The 23091-nt window shown below is 46.6% G+C and overlaps 1 protein-coding gene across 3 annotated transcripts; it reads right to left on the bottom strand.

Annotated features, from left to right (window-relative positions):
* Nucleotides 1-621: 621 nt before the first annotated feature.
* rph3aa (rabphilin 3A homolog (mouse), a) lies at nucleotides 622-22488 on the bottom strand. Of its 3 annotated transcripts, none has more exons than XM_054757524.1 (16): nucleotides 22353-22488; nucleotides 7475-7612; nucleotides 7283-7412; nucleotides 6323-6406; nucleotides 6093-6240; nucleotides 5047-5130; nucleotides 4826-4978; nucleotides 4649-4728; nucleotides 4503-4577; nucleotides 2568-2677; nucleotides 2366-2492; nucleotides 1462-1518; nucleotides 1166-1317; nucleotides 1013-1094; nucleotides 852-948; nucleotides 622-766 (listed from the first exon to the last, which is right to left on the bottom strand). In XM_054757524.1, the coding sequence occupies exons 2-16, from the start codon at nucleotides 7588-7590 to the stop codon at nucleotides 633-635; spliced, it is 1629 nt and encodes a 542-aa protein (XP_054613499.1). In that variant the 5' UTR covers nucleotides 7591-7612; nucleotides 22353-22488; the 3' UTR covers nucleotides 622-632. The 3 variants fall into 3 exon arrangements, with proteins under 3 accessions (XP_054613499.1, XP_054613497.1, XP_054613498.1); XM_054757522.1 differs by lacking the exon at nucleotides 22353-22488 and adding an exon at nucleotides 7803-8271; XM_054757523.1 differs by lacking the exons at nucleotides 1462-1518; nucleotides 22353-22488 and adding an exon at nucleotides 7803-8271.
* Between the last annotated feature and the right edge of the window lie 603 nt (nucleotides 22489-23091).

Raw genomic sequence — 23091 nt, 5'->3', positions numbered from 1 at the left:
CACGAGGTCAAGTTCATTTGTCCCACACGACTGTTTGAAACTTTGACCTACCTGGAGGGGCGGGAACTTTTATCGGAGGAGGTCAAACTTCACCTCTCTGCCAGCTCATTGGCGGAGAGCTAATATCACGTGACAACACAGTCAGGCGTTTTCGTGTCAGTCATTTATTCACAACAACACATGCATGGACACGTGCGCGCTCCTGCTAATAATGGACCAATCAATGTGATGTCATGTGACACGGGTCAAAGTGGGGATTCCCTCGTGGCAACAACAACAGTGCCCCCTCGTGGCCGTCTCCTTGGCAACACGTGTGATTCCACCGTGAGAAGCACAGGATGGAGTGTACGGATTGGCTGGCTGGCTGTCAATCAAGCTGCTAGCTCCAACAGAAACAGAACGGACTAAAGACTACTATTTAAAACTAACTTACCATAACTAACTCGTTATTTGCTGGAAAAAGCTGAGGATTTGCTAACATTTTGGACATAACATGGATGACAAAATGAGTACAATAATTGAGTGCTTCAAACAGTGTCATCACATCACCAAAAAGTGTCCCAGGAAGACAACAAAGAAGTAAGCGCAGGAAGAGAAGAAGACACAAGTAGCGCTACACGTCCGGGACGCCACTAGTCGTCAAACTGGACGCTGTTGTCGTTGAGCAGCACGTGCCAGCGCTCGATCTTCTTGTCTTTGTTCTTCAGGCATTCGTACCAGTGCTTCAGACACTCGCCTTTAGCTTGGATGCCCAGCTGGCAGCCTCCTAAACAGTGAACAAGCACATCAATTTCTCTTGCTGGATGCTAGCCATGCACGCTAGCCAAGCATGGATGTGGAGGACTTCTCACCAATGAAGTCATTGGACTTTCCCATGTCGTAGTCCCACACGGAGATGTCCAGCGTCTTCTTGGCCAGTTCTCCGTGCTTTATTTCGTAGCTGAACTCCTGGAAACGACACCGTGATGACGTCACTGATGTAAAAACGTCAACGTGAACGTGAGGTACACACCTCCTGGAACTCTGGATTGAGGGTCTTCTTCTTGATCTGCGTCTTGTTCTTGGCTTTCTTTCCCATGTCAGGTTTCAGACATCTGATGAAGATGAGAGGGTGAAGATGAGAGGGTGAAGGAGGTCCAAGTGATGGTTCCAGCAGCGCACGTACACTTTGACAAAAGGGTCCGAATATCCGTTGGAGTCCATGGCGGCCAGGTGGGCACAGCGGACCACGCCCACGATGAGACGCCCCTGCTGGCTGTCGTATGTCAGCGACACCAGGATGCGACCTCTCTCCTCGGAGTCCTCGTCCCCATTTAACTGCAGGCAAACAGAACCCCAATGGAGGCTAACGCACACGCTAGCACAGGTCATGCGTGTCCGATTATGGCTTTCCTTAAATTAAAAGACACTTTTTTTTGTATTTTTAAGATGAAAGTGTTGAGAAAATGAGAAGATTCTCACATCATCCTCATAGAGAGCCATTCCTCGTGTTTGACCCCCCACTGCTTTTTTCACCTGCTAATCAAACAAAATTCAAAGTTTACAAACCAAGTTAGCTCTCACTTGTTTAATTCTATAAACATTTACACTAAGAAATCCTTCATCTGAAGCACAAAGTTCCTCAACAATATTATTTTAGATTTAAGTATATTTATACTGTATGTATATTATTGTATTTTACTTTTTTTAATCACATGTTCTATATTTTATTAACATTAAATATATTTAATAATACAATAAAAAAACAATAACAAATATAACAAATATTATGATAGAATATTTCACAACATTATACTTACTTAAAAGAAAAGCAAATGGAAAGCATGGCGAGTTTCTTGCAAGCAATTTAAGACAAGGGTGTCCAAAGTGTGGCCTGCAGCTCATTTTTCTGGGCCAATGGCACATTGGTAAAAATGGTAAAAAAAAAAAAAATGGGGGGAAAAGACAAAGTAATAATAATAATAATACCAAATTAGAAAAAGGTTCAAATGCTGATGCCGCTAACAAAGCTGTTTTTTTTTATATATTTAATAATATTTAAATATTTTTTCACCATATTGGGTTGGTTTTAGCCTTTTTGCAAAAAAAAGAACATATCAAAAAAGCCCCCACCGCATTATTTGACCGTTTTTTTGTCCCTTAGTAGAGCGTCCACTTGTTTCCACTGCCCCACAGTGGCCAGAAATGTCATTACACCATAAAAAAATGAGCGCTCATAAAAGGACAGGTGGGCAGACACAGTTGTGTGCTAACATGAATTACAGTGTTTCCCACAAGACTTCAATCTATCTGTGGCAGTCAAGTCCAATTTCAAAGATATTTGAGATTGTTTGAGGTGGTTTGAGTGATGCTGAAGTGTTCTTACCGGTACGACCCTCTCCAAGCAAACATTGTACTTCTTCTCCTGGTTGAACTTGAGCTTCTTCAGCGCCACCCGCGTCTCTCCGATGAACTCGTTGTGCCCGAATGTGTCCTCGTCGTTCACGGACAGCCTGAAGACACACCCTGCTGTTTAAAGCCAAAGACCAATCGGAAATAGCTTGGCAGTGAGAAACTTGGGACGGTACCGTAAAGTCTTTCTGGACATTTCTTCATCGGTGATACCGTGATAGACCAGCGTCTCATTCCACACTGGATTCAGGGTGTTCTTTAGGGTTTTGGTGCGAAGCTTGTTGGACTAAAGGACACGAGGACAGCAAAAGCAACACCACTCTGTATACAATAGAAAACACAGTGTGGAAAGAAAACAGCAGCACCATCTGGTGGTACAGCTAGAAATGTGCGAGTTTTTTTTTTTTTTTACTGAAGTGCGATTCACGAGTACTCGCCGTCATTCACTCATTAATCACTATCACTCGCTAAATGGAGAAAAGAAGATGGCAACACTGGGCTACGGCGAGGCAAATGAATCATTCCGTCTCTGTTAGCAACAGCCAAGGGACCTTCTCACCTCACACAACACATAGAAAATAGCTCGTGTTCTAGTGTTCTCCTGTAAAAAGAAAGTCCAGAACATTTATATTCAAGATGAATGGTTTGATAAATCTACTGCTTGAAATTCATATTCAAATTCATTGAGAAGTTTAGACATTTCATCCAAAAAGAACTCTGGTTAGCGCTCTCAAACTTTTAAGACCCTGCCTTTTAAAAGCATCTGAATCGAAAAGAGGAACCGGAATCAGAACCGGAATCGTTCAAATTCAAACGCTGTCCAACCCTACGCATGGGTACTTGACGAAGACTTGAATATGACTGACTCACGAGTTGACAAAGACTCAAATTTCACCAACTCATGGGTGCTCGAAGAGTACTCAAGTGTCACTAACTCACATACTCCACAAAAACTCGAGTTTCACTGACTCGATGAAGATTTGAGTTTTACTGAATCAGGGGGGCTCGACAAACACTCAGGTATCGCTGACTCATGGGTCCTCAATAAATTTCACCGACACAGACGTACTCGACGAAGACTCGAATTACACTGACTCACAGGTGCTCAACAACCTCGAGTTTCGCTGGCTAATGTGTACTCAAAGTTTGAGTTTCACTGACTCACGGGTGCTCGACAAAGACTCGAGTTTCACTGACTCTGTGGTTGATGAAGACTCAAGTTTCTTTGACTCACGGTTTGACTCAGACCCGGGTTTCACTGACTTGCGGGTTTTCGACAAAGACTCAGGTTTCATTGAATCTCAGGTGCTTGACAAAAAACTCAAGTTTCACTGGTTCATGGGGACTCGACAAAGATTCGAGTTTCACTTACTCACAGGTGCTCAATAAAGACTTGAGTTTCACTGACTCATTGGTGTTTAATGAAGACTCAGCTTTCCACTGAGTCAGAGGCCCTTGACAAAGACTCGAGCTTCACTGACTGACACGTGCTCGGCGAAGACTCGAGCTTTACTGACTTGACAGGTGCTCGATGAAGACTCGAGTTACACTGACTCACAGATGATCACTGGTTGATGACGACTCAAGTTTCACTGACTCACAGATTGGAGAAGACTCGAGTTCCACGACTCATAGGTACTCAATTAAAACTTTCATTGATTCACAGATGCTGTTGACAAACACTTTAACAGTTTAACTGACTCACGGGCATTTGACAAAGATTCAAGTTTCACTGACTCATGGGTGCGCAACAAAGAGTCGAGTTTCACTGACTCACTGGTTGATGAAGATTCAAGTTTCACTGACTCACAGGTTAGCAAAGACTCAAGTTTCACGACTCATGGGTACTCAACGAAGACTTGAATTCTGCTGAATCACAGGTACTCAGTGAAGAGTAAACTTTCACTGACTCGCAGGTGCTCGACATGACGAGTGATGAGTGCCTTGAGTACTCGATTCACTTCAGTGAGTGACTCATAAAAACTGGAGTTTGGAAAAGGAATCGGGTTTCCCATCACGAGTACATGCATTGTTAAAAGTTATTGCCTGCTAATTACATACACATCCTGCAGAGCCACAATCAATGGTTGCTATGGCAACAATGGTAGTACCTTACTGGCGCCAGGCAGTAGGTGGAGTTTCACGTACGGGTCAGCCAGCCCGTTGGAGTCCATCGGCTTCAGGCCCTGAGACAGGAAGCAGAAGAAGAAAATAAGTTGTGTTGTTGTGTTGTTGTGTCCACTGATGTTTGCTAGACCTTCGCCCTGATGATGCAACAGTGGAGCTCATGACGTTCCTGCTCGTACACGACGCTGAACTCCAGACACCCCAGCGTGGCTTTCACAATAAAAGCATAAAGACAAGTTTTAAGACAAGGACAGTCGTCTCAAGACGCTCAGTGTGGGATATCGGCTGTTGAAACGATCCATCTCACTGGCGTCATCGGAGTCGTCCTCCTCCTGCTGCTGTGTTCCATCAGCGGGGGGTCCCGGGGGAAGATTGGCTGCTGGTTCGATACCACTGGCAGACATTTGGACAGCCGCCGGATGAGGGGGCGTGGTCTCATCCCCAGAGGTGGCGATGTGGTCTACGGCAGAGCAACGTGATGGTGAATCTCTGATTGACATGTTGTCAAAATGTCAGGGGAGGCTTCACCTGAGGAGCTTCCACTGGACACAACCTGATTGGCTGCTGCTGTTTGGCTGCTCTGTGGTCCACTTTTTGGAATCCTTTGCGATTCTGACACAGAAAAGCACACAAAAACATAAATCTGGGCTACCGGTTCAGCTGCAGTGTCCCACAAGGCGCCATTCTTAGCCCCTTTCTGTTCTCAAATAACGTTGAATGATTACAGTATGTATTTATTCTATTACAGTATACAAAATGGCGGTTCTGGCTTGAAAGATGCCCTGGGCGGACCGACGCTGTGGCGCCCCCCTCACCAATTTTTTAAAATGTATTTTTTACACATTTACACTACTAGTTTTTCTTTCCAAAAACTATTTTTTTGTAACTATATTAAGTTATACCTTTATCTTTGGCCCCTGGTTTTCCTCTTCTTCTTTCTAAATTGTGCACCTGATGGCCTTGACTTTCTCTTTTCCAGTCCCTTCCAAAAATAACGACACTTAATTGCAATCTCCCACCGTCACTCAACTCGCAGTCAAGGCCAATCCAACTCACACTGACTCACGATTGCCTCTTTTTATGTCAGACTTTTGTACCGACATAGCATGTTTGAGACTCTTGGTCTTTGATATAATGAATATAATATAGCGTGGAGAATGAAATAGGTTTAATTTTTGAGCAATTACTGTTGTAATTTACTTTTTTTTTTTTTTAAGTGTATAATTCACCCCAGCCAGGCATGAGGCACAGTGAAATGACCGTGTGGGGGCGTAAGTATCCCGCCTGTAGAGGGCGCACATCTGCCACATCCTGACTTGATGAGGGATGAACACAATGGGACCCCCACCCTCCTCGCAGGGCCCCCAAGAGAATGCCGCCCTGGGCAATTGCCCATACGGCCCATAGCTAGAAGCACCACTGACATTTACTTACCAAATAATGAAAGTATTTAGTGTTTTAACTGTATCTATTTGAAATAAAAACCCTTGTTAAGGATCTGTATGTTATTATCGTAGATATGATTGCATTAATAACATGTTCTTTCACAATAAATGTCTGTAGTACTGATCTACCAAGCTGCTGAGGAGCTTGTGTAGGCGCCACCAGTCCATCAGAACTGTTCTCAGCGCCGGAGCATGGAAGTCTGGATAGAGGCAGAGGGGCGGGAAGGAGATGCTGCCCTCTCCCCTTGAAGAACCACGCCCCCGAACGCCTCTGGACCTGCGGGAGCACGCACGCACGCACACAGTCAGCCAGATGGAGATTGGGTTCTGTTTGCGGTTCTGGTCGACGCGCGACTCACTTCTTGATGCTCGCTGCAGATTCTGCACAGCCACACTGAACCCGAGCCGCTGTTGCTTTGGACGCCGCAGGGACGACAAACTTGCTGCAAAGAGAAGCGCAATAAACCGATGAGGAGACATTTTTATAAAATGTAACAGTTTGATCTTTCGTAAAAGTTTGATGAATTTCCTTTTAATTTAATTTTAAATGAATTATTTAATCTTGAAATAAAAAATATATTTTCATGTTTTAATAATTAAGTAATTCATAAATTGTATTTTTGGAATAATAGTTTTAAATTCATATTAAATTGTTTAATAATGTAATAACATATTTATATTTTAAGATGTATTTAATTAATTTATTTTTTTTTTTACATTATTAATTGTTTCATTAATACAATTTTAATTAACACATTGACTATTAATTGTGTAATTCATTATTTAATTTCAAAATAAAACACAATGATATTTAAAAATTTAATTAGTTAATACATTTTTTGATTAATAGCTTTAATTTTAAAGTAATTGTTTAATTATTAAGTTTTAAAGATAAAAAACTTATTAAATTGCATTTTTAATTTATAAATTAAATGAAATTATATATGTCATTATTTAATTTAAAAATTAAAAAAATCATTTTAAAAGATCATGATCACCTTAAATTTTGTTTTTAAATTAATACTTTTAATTAATTATAATTAATTATTTAGTGAAATTATTTTTAAAATATTTACATTTTAAATTAAAAAAACATTTCAATTATTTTCTTAATTGGTTGCATTTTATTTATTTGTTAATCAACTCTTCTAATTTGTGTTTTTACAATTCATTTTACGTTGAATTTCCACGCATCATTAAGTTAATGATGACTCCATCCATGAATGTGCGTCCTCGTCATGTGATCTACTCTGTGTCCAAACGAGCGCTGAGCTTTCGCTGCGAGCATTTACGCAGGAATAAAACATTCATGCACGTACTTTTGTGCAGTGCACACAGAGAACGGCTGTGACCCCCCCCATCCCGAAAGACGAGCTGCAGAGAAAACAGCGAGAGCGCCCGTCCCCGCACGCCGTCCTCCTGATGTCGTCCAGGCGGCTGGAGAGGCGACTGCAGCAAACACAAACACATGAGACACATGTCCGACGTCTCCGACGTGATGGACGTCTCACTCGATGCGCTGCTGCTCCGCGGCCTCCATCTTGGCGGCACGGGCCAACACGCCATTGATGATCTCCTTCTCCTCATCGGTGAGCTCATCCCCTGGGGGGCAGCCAGACCTGCTCATCGTCCAAGGGATGTGGTGGACCCTGAATGCAGCACACACACGAGCACAAATCGAAGGAAAACGTCAATATCAAGACAGCAGGAGAGTTTGGAGGGGGAGGTGTGAGCCGTGAGTAAAAAAAAGACATGAGGGCAGTGACCCACAGGCTCCAGCAGGTGGAGCTGTGGTGACAAAAGCTAGGTGTGTGTTTAATGTGCATGAGTGTCACCTACGGGACGGGAGTCATGGAACAGGTCAGACACGTTTCGGACAGTTCGGCCTTGGTGGAGGTCTTCAGTCTTTCGAGTGACATGATGAATGGAAAGCAGACGTGACATATTTCACTCTAACAACCTCCATGAGACAAGCTGGACCCCCTCGACTCCTGGTAAAGGTCTGAGAGGAGCTCATTAGACAGGACTCATTTATTCCTCTTCTGCTGCTGGCGGCGGCCTTTCGATGAAATCCGCAGACATCTGCGTGGCCCCGCCCCCCGGCCGCTGACAATGGAGCGTCGGCGTCTGCTCGTTAGCTTTTTGACAGGATCCTTGTTAAAAGGAAGGATGGGCTTGCCTGCTGGCTGTCAGCGACGACACAGCCCGCTTCACTCTGATCCTCAAGAAGCCGCTCGGCCTGCTTCTGTCACCCGCGCACGGGAGGTGTCGCCCGACCCTCCGCCGCCCGCTAACCGTCAGGGGGCGCCTGCTGACGAGAAATACTTTAGAGCCTCGCTACGTTAGCGGCTCGGTGACCTTCATCTTTTTCCCGCCTCCTCGCTGGAAATGTCAGGAGCTTGCTGTCGCTGCGGCAACTTGACAGACTGATGTGTGCGTGTGTGTGTGTGTGTGTGTGTGTGCGTGCGCCTCGAAGGCTTTGCAGGGGAAGGTAGGGTCAGCGGGAAAGAAAAGGTTCAGAGATGTCCGTGAGTCACCACTTCATGGACACGCACGCACACACACACACACACACACACACACACACCCCCACACACACACACACACACACACGCACACACAAGCACAGAATTTGTGTCTTTGGAGGCTCGCAGCCAATAAAACAAAAAAGTCAAAAGAATGACGCTGACCGTCTTTGGGAAGCTAACCGCTGACCACCGTGTTATAATTAATGATGAAAAGGTGCTTTTGTGTTTCCAGGGAAATGTCTGGAAGGCCGCGGCAGACGCGGCAGAACTAACGTGAGCCGTCAGCGAGCACCAGCTGCTCGCTACCTCGCCGTCAGTCACGTGGTGCATGAATGTGAACGCACTGACGGCTTATTTAGACGCACGAGAGGCTCGAAATATGACAAACAATCAGTGATGCAGTGCAGTTGTACAAACACAATAGGATGATCAATTTTGTTGATGTATTTCAGCTTTTTAAAATGAATCCGACGCACAGGAGATCCCCACTTTTTGATTGATTTTTAAGCCAAACCCTCCTGCTAGCTTGATGTTGATGTTTTCCTCCGATTTCAGATCACCATTTACACTACAAGGGAGTGCTGGAATTACTAGATCAGATTCAGCTCCAGAACCCTCCTCTTCTCTCTTCAATTGCCGTTGTTCACTTGCGACAAAATCCAGGTTTAAGCCCTAAATATGCCTCACACACTTATGGAAAGCATTTAAAGTACAAAATAAAATAAATAAAGTACAAAACGGAATCAGAGTCACGCTCTAGCCTTTAGCTTGGTTGTCAGATCAGCAGCCGAGCAGGCCAGAGACGGAGTTTCTTCAAGTAATCCACACTGCTTACGACTTACTCTACCTGTCGCATATTAACTTGTGTTCACCTGGCTGCAGGTGTGAGGCCGGATTGTTCTCCACGCCTGATCAAAATCTTAAAATCAGCTGAAAAATGGCAAGAATTTACATTTTAACCCCCCTCTACAAGAGAAATAAAATATTCAGTGACGAGGAGCTGCGCCATTCTTGTTGTTCTTTTCAAAATACTTCTCTTGCAGATGTCCACTGATGCAGTTGGCACCAGTAACATCTTTCATTTGGGCTGAGGATGATCCCGTGTCTTGATGGACAGCCAATTAGATGTTCCGCCTCAGGGCCGGTGACATTTTTTTGGGTCGACCACTTGATTTTTTTTGTTCCATAACCCTCAGAATCTTTGAAGAAGTTTCAAATGGCTGTCTTACAGTGTCCAACCTCAGCGGCAATGGCGCGCTGCGAGAGGCCTTGCTTATGCAGCTCAACAATCGCACCGCCTTCAAAGAGAGAAAGCTTTTTTGCCTTTGCCATCAAGAGATCACGGCAGTGAGAATACCTGACAGAAAATGACGTTGACTCCACATTTTTGGCAAGATTTTGGATTTTAAAGGCTGTGCTCGTCAAGTTTTGATCAGCTGATGAACACTTTAATGCTTGTTTGCAATAAATTGTTTACACATAAATTGTTTTTGAAATCTCACTCCCATTTCTTCTTTTTGCATTTTGAAGCTCTGCTTAGAACCTCCTTAAGATCCAACAGTGCAAAATGTACAATCCTGCCATTTTCTAACTGGTCTTAAAATTGTTTCACTGTTGCGTGTCACAGCAGCTACAGCATGTTGAAGGACAGCCAAATAAAATACGAAATCGCAACACTTGAGAAAAAAACATTAGCGAAGCATGAAGACATAAACACGTAAAAATTGACGGCTTTTTTTTTGGCAGTAGCACATATATTACCACATATTTATAAATTATTACCGATTTAGGGTGAATGAGATGAAAAAAGGCCTATTTTCTGAGAAAAAAAAAAAATTTTTGACCAAAAATCTGCAAATTTGCAGGGCCAAATATGCTGCGTCAAAACAAACGTGTGGAGATACACTGTAGTTCTCAAAAAAAAAAAACCCTTCATCAAAGTCTGATAACGTATTAGATGTGGTGTCTCGTGTGCTGCGATACTGCCCTCTCCTGTGTTTCTGTTGCAGTACACGCTCTACACCACCCTAATGAGCAGATGAGCAACACCTGGGACTAATGGGCAACGGCAGCACTTAAGAAGCAAGCACACCTTCCGCCGTTGCCAGATCGTTGCCCTTCCCTTCCCGACTCAGGCTCCTATCGCTCAGCAGTAACCCTCTGTCTGCTCGTCATTCTGCCTACCTTATTACCTGCCCGGCCACTCCGGTAGCGTTAGCGATTTTCTGTGCCTTCCTGTTTTGATTATTCAGCAGTGTTTTTTGTTTATCGTCCTACCCTTTTGGTAGCTCTTTCCGTTCTACCCTTTTTTCCCGTGTAGTATCCGGGTCTCCTTTTGTTGCTACTTCTTTAGTTGTCCCTTTGCATCTTTGTTGTACTTTTGCTTTTGTTACACTCATTGCTGATTTGGAAATAAAACATCTGTCCAAATCCCACGTCGCCTCCCGCATCTTGGGATCCAACCCGCGGCACGCTCCGTCCCTCACAGAACGATCTGGCCAAAGAAATGGATCCCGCGGAGTTCGACCGTGTCCGAGCCGCCCTTGCACAGCAGGGAAAGCTCGTAGGGGAACACTCTCGATCCCTTAGGGAGATCATGGAGGCACTGGCCGCCATGTCCGCCAACCTCCAATCACTGGACCAACGCATGGAGCAGGTGCTCGCTGCCACCGGTGCCGGGAATGCCAGCCCCTCCCCCGACACTACCTCTGCCGGCGAGACCTCGCCCACACGCTCACCTCCCGCCTCACGTCGAGAGCCAAACATTCCTCCACCACCACGCTTCTCAGGTGACGAGGCCTCCTGTGACCAGTTCGTCCACCAATGTTCCTTTGGTGTTTGACCAGCAGCCCCAAACCTACTACTCAGACCAAGCAAAGGTGGCTTTTATCATGAGCCTATTGGTTGGCAAGGCAGCGGCGTGGGCGATTGCACTGAGTAGGGCTAAGCCAGCAATACGCTCCTCCCTGCCACTATTTTTGGCTGACTTACGCAAGGTATTTGAACATCCTGTACGGGACCGTGAGGCGGGTAGCCGTCTCTTGGATCTCAGACAGCGAAGCCAATCGGTGGCTGCGTTCTCAGTAGACTTCCGTGTATTGGCGGCAGAGAGCGGCTACGATGACCACGCCCTCCGCGGCATATTCCGCAAGGCACTGAATGTCCGTGTCAGTGACGAGCTGGTCATTAGAGACGATACCACTTCCCTCGATGAACTAATCGACCTCGCTATCCGCCTGGATGAGCGCTTCCGAGAGAGGGACCGCCAACATCGGGAACGGACCTCCCACGAAGGATCCACCGCCACTACGCTACGCCGGACCAGGATTACCCCCCTCGAGAGGGACGCCCGGAGCGCGACGGACTCAGGTTGGGACTCCTCCTCCACCAAGGAACCGATGCAGCTTGGGGGACGACGCCTCTCCTCGGCGGAACGCTCACGCCGACGACGCCTCCAACTCTGCCTCTACTGCGCCGGAACGGATCACCAGCTGTCCAGGTGCCCTGACAGGCCGAGACGCCGACCCGACTCACCCCCGGGCTCAGTGAGCTCCGAGAGTCCAATATCCCCGCAGGATCGATCTGTGGGAGGGGATCGATCCAAATCGCCGCTGCGTGAGTATGTGGAGAGGGCGCCAGCCAATAAGACGCCTTCCTCGGGTCAGCTACGGCTCCAATTGGCGGGGATCATAACAGGGCAGGGGCGGCGCATTTCCGTGGTCGCGCTTGTAGATTCGGGTGCCGACGACAATTTTTTAGATGCAGACCTCGTGAAGAAGCACGGGCTAACTACTATTCGGCTACCTAAGCCCAAGGAGGTTTACTCATTGGATGGGAAGTTATTAGCCATAGTTGCTCACCAAACTGAATCACTATCTTTACAGCTGTCCGGCAACCACCACGAGCACATTAGATTCTACGTCATTCCTTCACAATCTGCCCCGGTCGTGTTAGGGCTTCCCTGGTTGCGCCTCCACAACCCCACTTTCAACTAATACAGCTAATACAGTAATTAACTGGGGAAGTAACTGTTACGCTCGCTGTTTATGCTCCGCGGTGCCCCAGAGCTCTCCACCTAAGAGGCGCACTATTGATATCGACCTCTCGGGGGTTCCCCGAGCTTATCACGACCTTGAGGCCGTGTTTAGCAAGGATTCCGCGTTAAGCCTTCCCCCGAACCGACCTTATGACTGCGCCATCAAACTTGTCCCTGATGCGTCACTCCCCAGCGCTAAACTTTATAATATATCTAAGCCCGAGCAAAATGCGCTGCGGGACTATATCTCATCGCTCGCCGCGGGTCTTATTGGACCCTCGTCCTCTCCCCTGGGAGCCGGTTTCTTTTTTGTCTCTAAGAAGGATGGCTCCCTTCGCCCGTGCATTGACTATCGGGGCCTTAATGACATCACTGTTAAAAATAAATACCCACTTCCCTTAATGTACTCCGCATTCTCCTCCTTACACACCGCCAGCATTTTTACCAAGCTGGACCTTAGAAGCGCGTACCACTTGGTCCGCATTCGGGAGGGAGACGAGTGGAAGACGGCCTTCAACACACCCATGGGGCATTACGAGTATTTGGTTATGCCGTTCAGGCTTACTAACGCCCCCGCCGTGTTCCAATCACTCATCAACGACGTTTTGCGCGACATGATTGGACAATACTGTTTCGTTTATTTGGATGACATTTTGATTTTTTCTAATTCTCCGCAGGAACACGTGCAACACGTTAGACAGGTTCTCCAGCGGCTCCTGGAAAATAAATTGTTTGTGAAAGCCGAGAAGTGCGAATTCCACTCCGCCTCCGTCACCTTTCTGGGCTACATAGTGGAGAAGGGCAAACTGCGAGCCGATCCCGCCAAGATTCAGGCGGTGGTCGATTGGCCTTCTCCCACATCAAAGAAGCACTTGCAGAGGTTCCTGGGCTTCGCCAACTTCTACCGCAGGTTCATTCGCGACTTTAGCATTAAAGCGGAACCTCTGACAAGGCTCACATCCACTAAATTACCATTTATATGGACACCGGAGGCGGAGCGGGCGTTCGTAAGACTTAAAAGACTTTTTACTTCTGCACCTGTACTCACTCACCCCGACCCATCTTTACAGTTCATAGTGGAGGTTGATGCGTCGAATACAGGAGTGGGCGCCGTCCTCTCCCAGAGGTCCCCGGTCGACCAGAGACTGCACCCATGCGCATTCTTCTCGCGCCGCCTCACACCACCTGAAAGGAACTACGACGTGGGGAATCGGGAGCTGCTGGCCATCGTCCTGGCTTTGCGGGAGTGGAGGCACTGGCTGGAGGGCGCAGCCCAGCCCTTCCTCGTTATCACTGACCACAAGAACCTCTCATACATACGCTCAGCACAAAGGCTAAATTCACGGCAGGCACGTTGGTCTCACCCGTTTTGAGTTTGCCATTACCTACGGACCCGGGTCGAGGAATACTAAGCCTGACGCCCTATCCCGGATCCACGGCCCAGCAGAGGAGGACACAAGCCCGGAATCCATTGTACCTGTGGCCAAGGTGCTGGGTGCGGTCCTGTGGGAGGTGGAGGAGCACGTCACGAAAGCACTAAGAGACACCGACATCCCGGAGGGATGCCCCAAAGGTAGACTGTTCGTTCCCCCTAATCTCAGGTCTGAAGTCTTACAGTGGGCCCACACGGCCAAAGTCTTGCGCCATCCGGGTCTTCGACGTACCTTGTTCCTGGTGTCGCAGCGGTTCTGGTGGCCGTCCATGGCCTCCAACGTCAAGGAATTCGTGGCGGCCTGCTCTGTCTGTGCCAGGAGTAAATCATCTCACCGACCTCCTGCGGGCTTGCTTCAGCCACTCCCGGTACCATCCAGGCCCTGGTCCCACATTGCTTTGGACTTTGTTACCGGACTACCTTCATCCCATGGTTACACTACAATTTTGAATATTATAGACCGCTTTTCTAAAATGGTTCATTTTATTGCCTTACAAGGACTACCCTCAGCACTTGACACCGCACGCCTGCTGGTCAGACACGTGTACCGCATCCACGGCATCCCCATGGATATTGTGTCGGACCGGGGCCCCCAATTTACATCCCGGGTGTGGAAAGCCTTCTGTCGGGCATTGGGCGCCCAAGCCAGCCTTTCATCCGGATACCACCCCCAATCCAACGGCCAGACAGAGCGGGCCAACCAGGACCTGGAAGCAGCGCTCCGCTGCGTTTGCCACAGACACCCCTCCTCCTGGTCGGCGCACCTCCCATGGGTAGAGTACGCCCACAACTCCCTCGTCAGCACGGCCACAGGTATGTCCCCGTTTAAAGCAGCGTACGGCTACCAGCCCCCCCTATTCCCCTCACAGGAGACGGAGATCGCCATACCCAGCGTCAAGTCGCACCTCAGACGAGCCCATCGTGTCTGGCGGGACACCCGCGCCGCCCTCAACCGCACGGCGGCCCGCAACAAACTACTGGCAGACCGTCACCGCATCCCTGCACCCTCATTCCAACCAGGACAGGAGGTTTGGCTTTCTTCCCGGGACCTCCCTCTGGCTGGCACACGTAGGAAATTGGCGCCGAGATTCGTGGGGCCATTCAAGGTGGAGCCTATCATCAACCAGTCCGCAGTCAGACTTAAACTGCCATCATCCCTCAAAGTACACCCCGTCTTCCACGTGTCCTGCCTCAAGCCAGTCAACACCAGTCCGCTGTGTCCGCCAGCTGTGGCCCCACCTCCGCCCCGCATCGTCGATGGCCAGCCAGCCTACACAGTGAGAGCCACCTTGGACGCGAGAAAGAGGGGGAGGGGGGTGCAGTACCTGGTGGACTGGGAGGGTTATGGGCCTGAGGAACGCTCTTGGGTGGCTCGCTCCTGTATCCTCGACCCACAACTCCTTCGTGACTTCCACTCGTCTCACCCCACCAAGCCAGGTACACTGCCAGGGGGCGCTTTATAAGAGGGGGGGATACTGTGGTGTCTCGTGTGCTGCGATACTGCCCTCTCCTGTGTTTCTGTTGCAGTACACGCTCTACACCACCCTAATGAGCAGATGAGCAACACCTGGGACTAATGGGCAACTGCAGCACTTAAGAAGCAAGCACACCTTCCGCCGTTGCCAGATCGTTGCCCTTCGCTTCCCGACTCAGGCTCCTATCGCTCAGCAGTAACCCTCTGTCTGCTCGTCATTCTGCCTACCTTATTACCTGCCCGGCCACTCCGGTAGCGTTAGCGATTTTCTGTGCCTTCCTGCTTTGATTATTCAGCAGTGTTTTTTGTTTATCGTCCTACCCTTTTGGTAGCTCTTTCCGTTCTACCCTTTTTTCCCGTGTAGTATCCGGGTCTCCTTTTGTTGCTACTTCTTTAGTTGTCCCTTTGCATCTTTGTTGTACTTTTGCTTTTGTTACACTCTTTGCTGATTTGGAAATAAAACATCTGTCCAAATCCCACGTCGCCTCCCGCATCTTGGGATCCAACCTGCGGCACGCTCCGTCCCCCACATTAGAGCATTGATCATTTTGGCTTTTTCTCTTATGATTTTTATTGCTTTTCTCCCCTAATCCTGCTTCATAATGTTTAATTTAATACTTAGAATAAAAAAATAAAATAAATTAAAAAAAACAAGCTGTGGGTGGCAAGTGGCACCCGAGATACACTTTGGACACCCTGAAAGAATCCTACCTTTAAAAGAAACATAGATTGACTAGAATTACTCAAATATTAGCATACTTGGTTGTGTTTTGTGCTGCTAAATGACACCATTAAAACAAATAGATGTTGGATTATTCCCGTGTAGGCCGCCATCATAATCTACCAGTCGTGTTGCTTTTTTAAAGCCTTAGCATAAAAGCAAGCCAACATGTTCCATTATGACCCTTTTCCCAGAAGACTGATCCTTAAAGTGGTCACATGTTCCAAACATGATGCTCCGCCCTGAAGGCCGTGAACTTCCACAAACGCCGCCAAGGACGCGTCATCATCTCATCACGGCGTGATTTACATGCTTCATATGGCTGCACTTGACTGAGGGGACGCGGCGACCTCCTACATGTTCTGTGCGTGTGTGTGTGTGTGTGTGCGCGTGTGTGTGTGTGGGTGTGTGCGCGTGTGTGTGTGTGTGTGTGTGTGTGAGATTACAGGTCATTACTTCCAAACGGCTCTGAGAGATGATTGTGGCGAGCACGGGAGCGCTTTGCTTGCGCCCACTTACACTTGTTGTAAATCCATCAGCATTAAGGGCATCACGGCGCCGCTGCTGTCATCAAAAGTACATCTGTCATCACGTCTTTCCCGTGAAAAGGTGACGAGCACACGCAAGAAAAATACAACGAGCAAGCGTCAAGTGTGGGAAAAGGTCCGAAATATCATCTGGCTTGTTTGCGATGACGGTGTGTTGCACTCCAATCCTGCAGGTGGCGGTAATGCACAAGGTTTTTTTTTTTTTTTTTTTGCAACACAGCTCCATCAGCCGTATCTGGCAGGGCACTGCCCCACATGGCCCCGACCCAATACCAGCTGACTGTAACAACCAAAATGTGAAACGTTTCTCTTTAATTTGCACTTTTTATCTGGATCTGCACCAAAATTGAGCAACGTTGTCGTTGACTCGTGCATGTGCCGTGTTTCTTTACAAGGCGACATCGTCACCTAGTGGCCTGGCATGCATATTACGCTAGCTAAGAGAGAGCGTCTACCTGTCAATTTTCTGGCTTCTGAAGTAGCATCGGAGCCGTCATGGAGGCAGGGGGCCACCTGTAAGGTCGTCCTCTTACTTCTGTTGTATGGGGAGTAACAGCGTAAAAATAACGTAACTAACGATTGTTTTCCAGGGACGGGTAATCAAATGATCAAACAGCTACAGACAGTGAAATGTGGATTTTTATTATGCACTTTTATGATCGATTATGCCTTTTGATGACATCACGGGGCACCAGGCAATTGCCTGCTTTCACCAAATGGTAAGTCCGCCCCGTTTGTGGCGTCATTCTATCACGGTTTTTCAAACATAAACTAATTAATAAATCATGCCGTTTCATGGTTGAATATGGCCTATTATTCGTGAAGAAATAGGCATATTTAAGCTATTTGTATGTATTTTTTGCCTAAATTAAGCATTTTCAAGCATAAAACTAAAACACAAATTTAAGCCAGTAAGAAAACAATTCAAATTGTGAATGTACTATAATACATTGGTCAGTAATTGTTCGGTGAGACAAGCACCAGACTTGATCGGCAGAACAACATGATTTTATTGCAGGTTTAAATTATGTCACAACGGGCACAATATTAATAAAATAATCATCATCGTCATAATAACACGACCATAACCAATGACAAGCTAAAACCCAACTCTGAACACCCGACATCACTTCCTGTCCGCCACCCATTCTGCTTCCCCTAACAGCACTGGAGCACATTTACTGCGACACACAAGCACAGGTTTTATGGTCTTTATTATGGCTTATTCTCTCTTATTATCGTTACTATATTGGGTGATACGAATGCAAAGGTGACTTCCGGGGTGTTATTTCATGTCTTGAAGGTTCTAATAATGTTAAAAACTGTATTTAGAAGATTGTAAGCAGGTTTTCTATGCCAAACCGTTTTATTTATAAAGAAGAAATCCTTCTTGGCAGAAATTCACTTTTCACCAATTAACCAATTAACCGTGATAAACGAGGGATTCCTGTAACAGTGTGGCCACTTCTAATTCACGAATGCCGTAGTAATAGTTCAAACTAAAAGATTCACTTGATCGTGCAAAACATTGGCAGCACAGTTCCGCGGGCCGGAGTTTGACACATGAGGTCTACAGGTTTGACATGTGCCATTATTTCAGCGTGCACTAGAAAGGGCTAGGGACCTGCTGTGTAATTAACACTGATGCACACTGACATGCACACACACACACACACACACACACACACACACACACACACACACACACACACACTAGTGAGGTGGGGGGTGTGGGGGGTCTGATTGTCAAACACAATCAGACGCAAGCGTTGCAAATTGACTTGAAGTCCAAGAAAAACAAGCGTCTCGAGGAGGGGGTGGAGCCATATTAATAGCTGTTTTCATTCCTGTGGATTATTATGGGATGCCGTAAAGCCTCCTGTAGGTGTAACCTGGAGTTGCGCACACATCTGTCCAATAGATCCATCTTCAGCCATCACTCCTAAGCCCCGCCTCCTGCCTGTCAGTCACCTGGCTGGTTAAAGGCGCTTTGGAGCGCCCACTTTCTCCTCATCTTCTGTGCCGCACGTGGGCGCGACAGCTTTGAACGTCAGATCCTTTTATTTTGGAAAATCCTTCAGAGGAGTGATGGAGGGAAACCAACATGGATTTTTTTTTGAAGGACGTAAACATTAAAGACACAGTGCGTGATTTCATGTCTGGGTTGTGACGAGCGGCTGTCTGTGTCCTTCCAAAGTAACTTCCTGTTAAAAACAGGCACCTTCTTCTCCTTGGTTGTCTTTTCCTGTTTGTCTTCTTCCCATTCAGGAAGTGACCATTCTCTGTCCACCAATCGCCACGCTGCACTGTCTAGCTCCATCCCTTTAGGTACCCTACCACTGGACTCGGTACCCAAAAAAGAAGGCTTGGTCCACAGCCATGTTTGTCCCGAGGCCATGCAGGTCACATGAGACGAAAGATGAGACAAAAGATACGAGATGCATGGCGAGACTAAGGATACGAGACTTCCTATGATGTGCGGTGAGACCAAAGATGCTTGACTGCGGCAACACTAACAATGTGAAACTTCCGTTGATGCGCGTCGAGACTAAGGATGCAAGACTTCCCATGATGCGCGGCGAGACAAAGACTTCCCAAGATGCATGGCGAGACTAAAGATACAAGACTTCCCATGATGTATGACGAGACTGAAAGTACAAGACCATGATGCATGGTGAGACAAAAGATGCAAGACTTCCCACGATGGCGGCGAGACTAAGGATGCGAGACTTCTCATGATGCGCGGCGTGACAAAGGATACGAGACTTCGCATGATGCACGGAGAGACAAAAGATTTGTGATGCACAGCGAGACAAAGGATGCAAGACTTCCCATGACGCACGTCGAGGCAAACAATGCGAAACTTCCCTTAATGCACGGCAAGACAAAGGATGCGCGACATCCTACGATGCATGGCGAGACTAAGGATACAAGACCTCCCGAGACCTCTCGTGATGTACAGCGAGAGAAACGATGCGAGACTTCCCATGATGTGCGGCGAGACAAAAGATGCGAGATGCACTGCGAGACTAAGGATGCGAGACTTCTCATGATGCTCGGCGAGACAAAGACTTCCCGTGATGCACTGCGAGACTAAGGATGCGAGACTTCCCATGATGCACGGGGAGACAAACATTTGTGGCTCCAGCAGATTGCTGTTGTTGCCGCATGGAGACGTTCCCAAAGGAGGTAAGCGAGGAAGCCTCAGCTGTGTGTGCATTTCCGGCGCTTCACTGAACGCTCCCACGGAGAACACGGCCCACTTATGACACGCGCATCTGATCCTGCTCAACCCCCACACGGACCTGCTTGGGACCAGAGACCACTCCTACAAATGTGACCCCCAAAAAAGCCACAAAGAAACTTCATGAGGTCCAACATCTCATGAGATCCAATGAGAGAGCTGGTTCATCTTTCTGTCTGCCAAGATAGAAAGAACGAAGACCTCCACCAAGGCCCAACAATCCTAAACATGTCCATCTGACCCATTTCATTCCAAGTCATGACATATTCCACTCCTGTCCTCTCCGTGGCAGTAATACACATTGCACACTGGCATACGGTACACAACTTGCTTTTTGGGTCACTGCCCCACTTGGCCACCATGCAAGCAGACTGTAACCACCAAAAGTAACAATCACTTCTCCATTTGTACCTTGGACCTTGTATCTGGATCTGCACCAACATGTAATGTCCTTTACCAAAGACCCTACACAAGTACTACAACAGCAGTACACAACAACAAATACTCAAGTACTACGTAGCACACAGTCACTACACAAGTACTACATAACACTACAAAAGTGGTACACAACAACCACTACACAAGTACTACACAGTACACAACTAATACATAACCACTACACAAGTACTACAGAGTACACAGCCACTACACAAGTACTACAGAGTACACAGCCACTACACAAGTAGTATACAGCCACTACACAACTAGTACACAGTCGCTACACAAGTACTACACAGTCAATACACAAGTGTTACATAGTTACACAACCACTACACAAGTACTATATAACCAATGCACAAATACTACAGAACAGTGCAAAATCATTACACAACAAGTAGTACACAAGCACGTACACAGTACACAGCCACTACACAAGTAATGCACAAACACTACATGGGTAGTATACAACAGCCACTACACAAGTACTACAGAGTACACAGCCACTACGCAAGTAGTATACAGCTGCTACACAAGTACTACACAGCCAATAGAGAAGTACTGCATAGTAACACAACCACTACACAGTTACACAACCACTACACAAGTACTACATAATTACACAGCCAATACACAAGTACTACACAGCCAATGCACAAGTACTACGTAGTTACACAGCCACTACACAAGTACTACACAGCCAATGCAAAAGTATTACATAGTTACACAGCCAATGCACAAGTAGTACATAGTTACACAGCCGCTACACAAGTGCTACACAGCCAATGCACAAGTATTACATAGTTACACAGCCGCTACACAAGTACTACACAGCCAATGCACAAGTATTACATAGTTACACAGCCACTACACAAGTAGTAGTCAGCCAGTGCCCAAGTAGTAGACATGCAGTACAGGTATGTGAGTAGTAGAGTGTGTATTGTAGTGTGCATGCAGTGTTGAGGGCAAAGAGGCGGATTAAAGGAGCATGGGAAAGACAAAGAAGTCAATAAAGGTGATTCTGTTGGAAGAAGAAGAAAAAGTCACTATTGCTAATTGATACCACTAAGCCCTTCCTCCTCCTCAGTGCTGCCACAGCTCGTTAGGCAGTCAGTGACCCCAACGAGGAGGCCAAGGAGGTGACACAACGCCTCCTCGTCGCCTTTTTTGCTCCCTAATGGCACAAAAGAGTTTGGTTTGTTTTGTCGTTAACGTAGCTTAGCATAAAGATGTACTGTAGAGGCGGTTGAATGCGGCTGACAGCATCGATAAAGCTCACTCATCACACACACACACACACACACAGACACACACACACGCACAGTACTTTAAATGTTAAACGTTCTTCTACAATTACAGTGTAAATATCAAGCATTTTTATGGCTCATAAATACCTGCACTTTCATCTAATGTTGCCTAATCAATCAAAAGCAGTAGAGTGCAACGACACTTTTATGTTGTAAATAAAGCGTGCTGATAGTTTTACTAGAATTGTAAGACGTTGACTGATGTTCTGTGTTCTGAAATATAATTACACAAATAACGATCAATAAAAGTCATTACATGCTATGCTCACAACTAATTACTGTACTATAATTAGCATCATTCCATTTCATTCAAAAGCTGCTCTTGTGATCATTTATTGTCATCTCATATGCTTTTTGTAAGGGTGTCCAAAGTGTGGCCCTGGGGCGACTTACAGCCTACGGCTTTTTTTTTTTTTTTTTTTGTCCCTCTGCATATTGTAAACATAAAGTGCATTGATTATTAATGACACACATTGGATATTCAACCAATTAGATTGTACAAAAAGTATCACTTTGTATTTAATTTTTAAGCATGCATCCCTCGCTGGAAAAAGTTTGCAATCCCCACCACCCCGCTAAAAAGTGAGAAGAAATGAAATATTGACGGGTTGGCGTCAGAAAATGAGGGGGAAACGTCCGAAACGATGAAAGCTTGGCTCACCTGTCAAAAAGAGATGACGTCTGCTGGCTTCAGTGTGATGCTGTCAGCATCCTGCGCTCGCTGCCGTGTGCTCGCATCCTCCTCGCATCTCTCGCCGTAGTAGCATCCTGGCTCCTCCTCCTCCTCCTCCTCCTCCTCCGAGTCTCACGCTCACTTTCACCGAACGTGTCCGCTCACATCTCATCAGCGGACGAGGCGATGAGGAGCGTCTCTTTCTCAGCGATCCGCCTCCATCTTCGTCCTTTTCACACCAACCGGCTTATCAATAAGACATTTCTGATATGTTACTGTACATGACGCAAACTATATGCTGCCTTTACAAAGATCACTATTCATAGTTGTGCAAAAATATGTGGATTATTGTGCTTGGACAAAACACTGTAGCACACTGACAGCACTTTCTAATATTTTATTTACACGGGAGAGCATAAACAAACAAACACAAATCATAAAAACATAATTAACTATTAATTATGTTCATGAAAACTTAAATATGTTAAAATGTCCAATCATAATTGAGAAATGTTTTAAATAAAAATATATTCATGTTTTCAAGCCACCAGAAGTACTACACAGCCGCTTCAAAAACAGCTATTCCACATGTACTACACAGCCACTATACAAATACTGTAGTACATTTGTACATACCCGATACACACGCAGTTAAAAAGCCACGACATAAGTACAGTAGTACACAGCTACGACTACACATGTACTACACAGCCACTACACAAGTAGT

The sequence above is a fragment of the Dunckerocampus dactyliophorus genome, chromosome 17 (genome assembly GCF_027744805.1).
Source record: "Dunckerocampus dactyliophorus isolate RoL2022-P2 chromosome 17, RoL_Ddac_1.1, whole genome shotgun sequence".
NCBI lineage: Eukaryota > Metazoa > Chordata > Actinopteri > Syngnathiformes > Syngnathidae > Dunckerocampus > Dunckerocampus dactyliophorus.
Note: the sequence above shows the minus strand (reverse complement) of the source record. Positions and strands in the feature narration are given on the sequence as shown.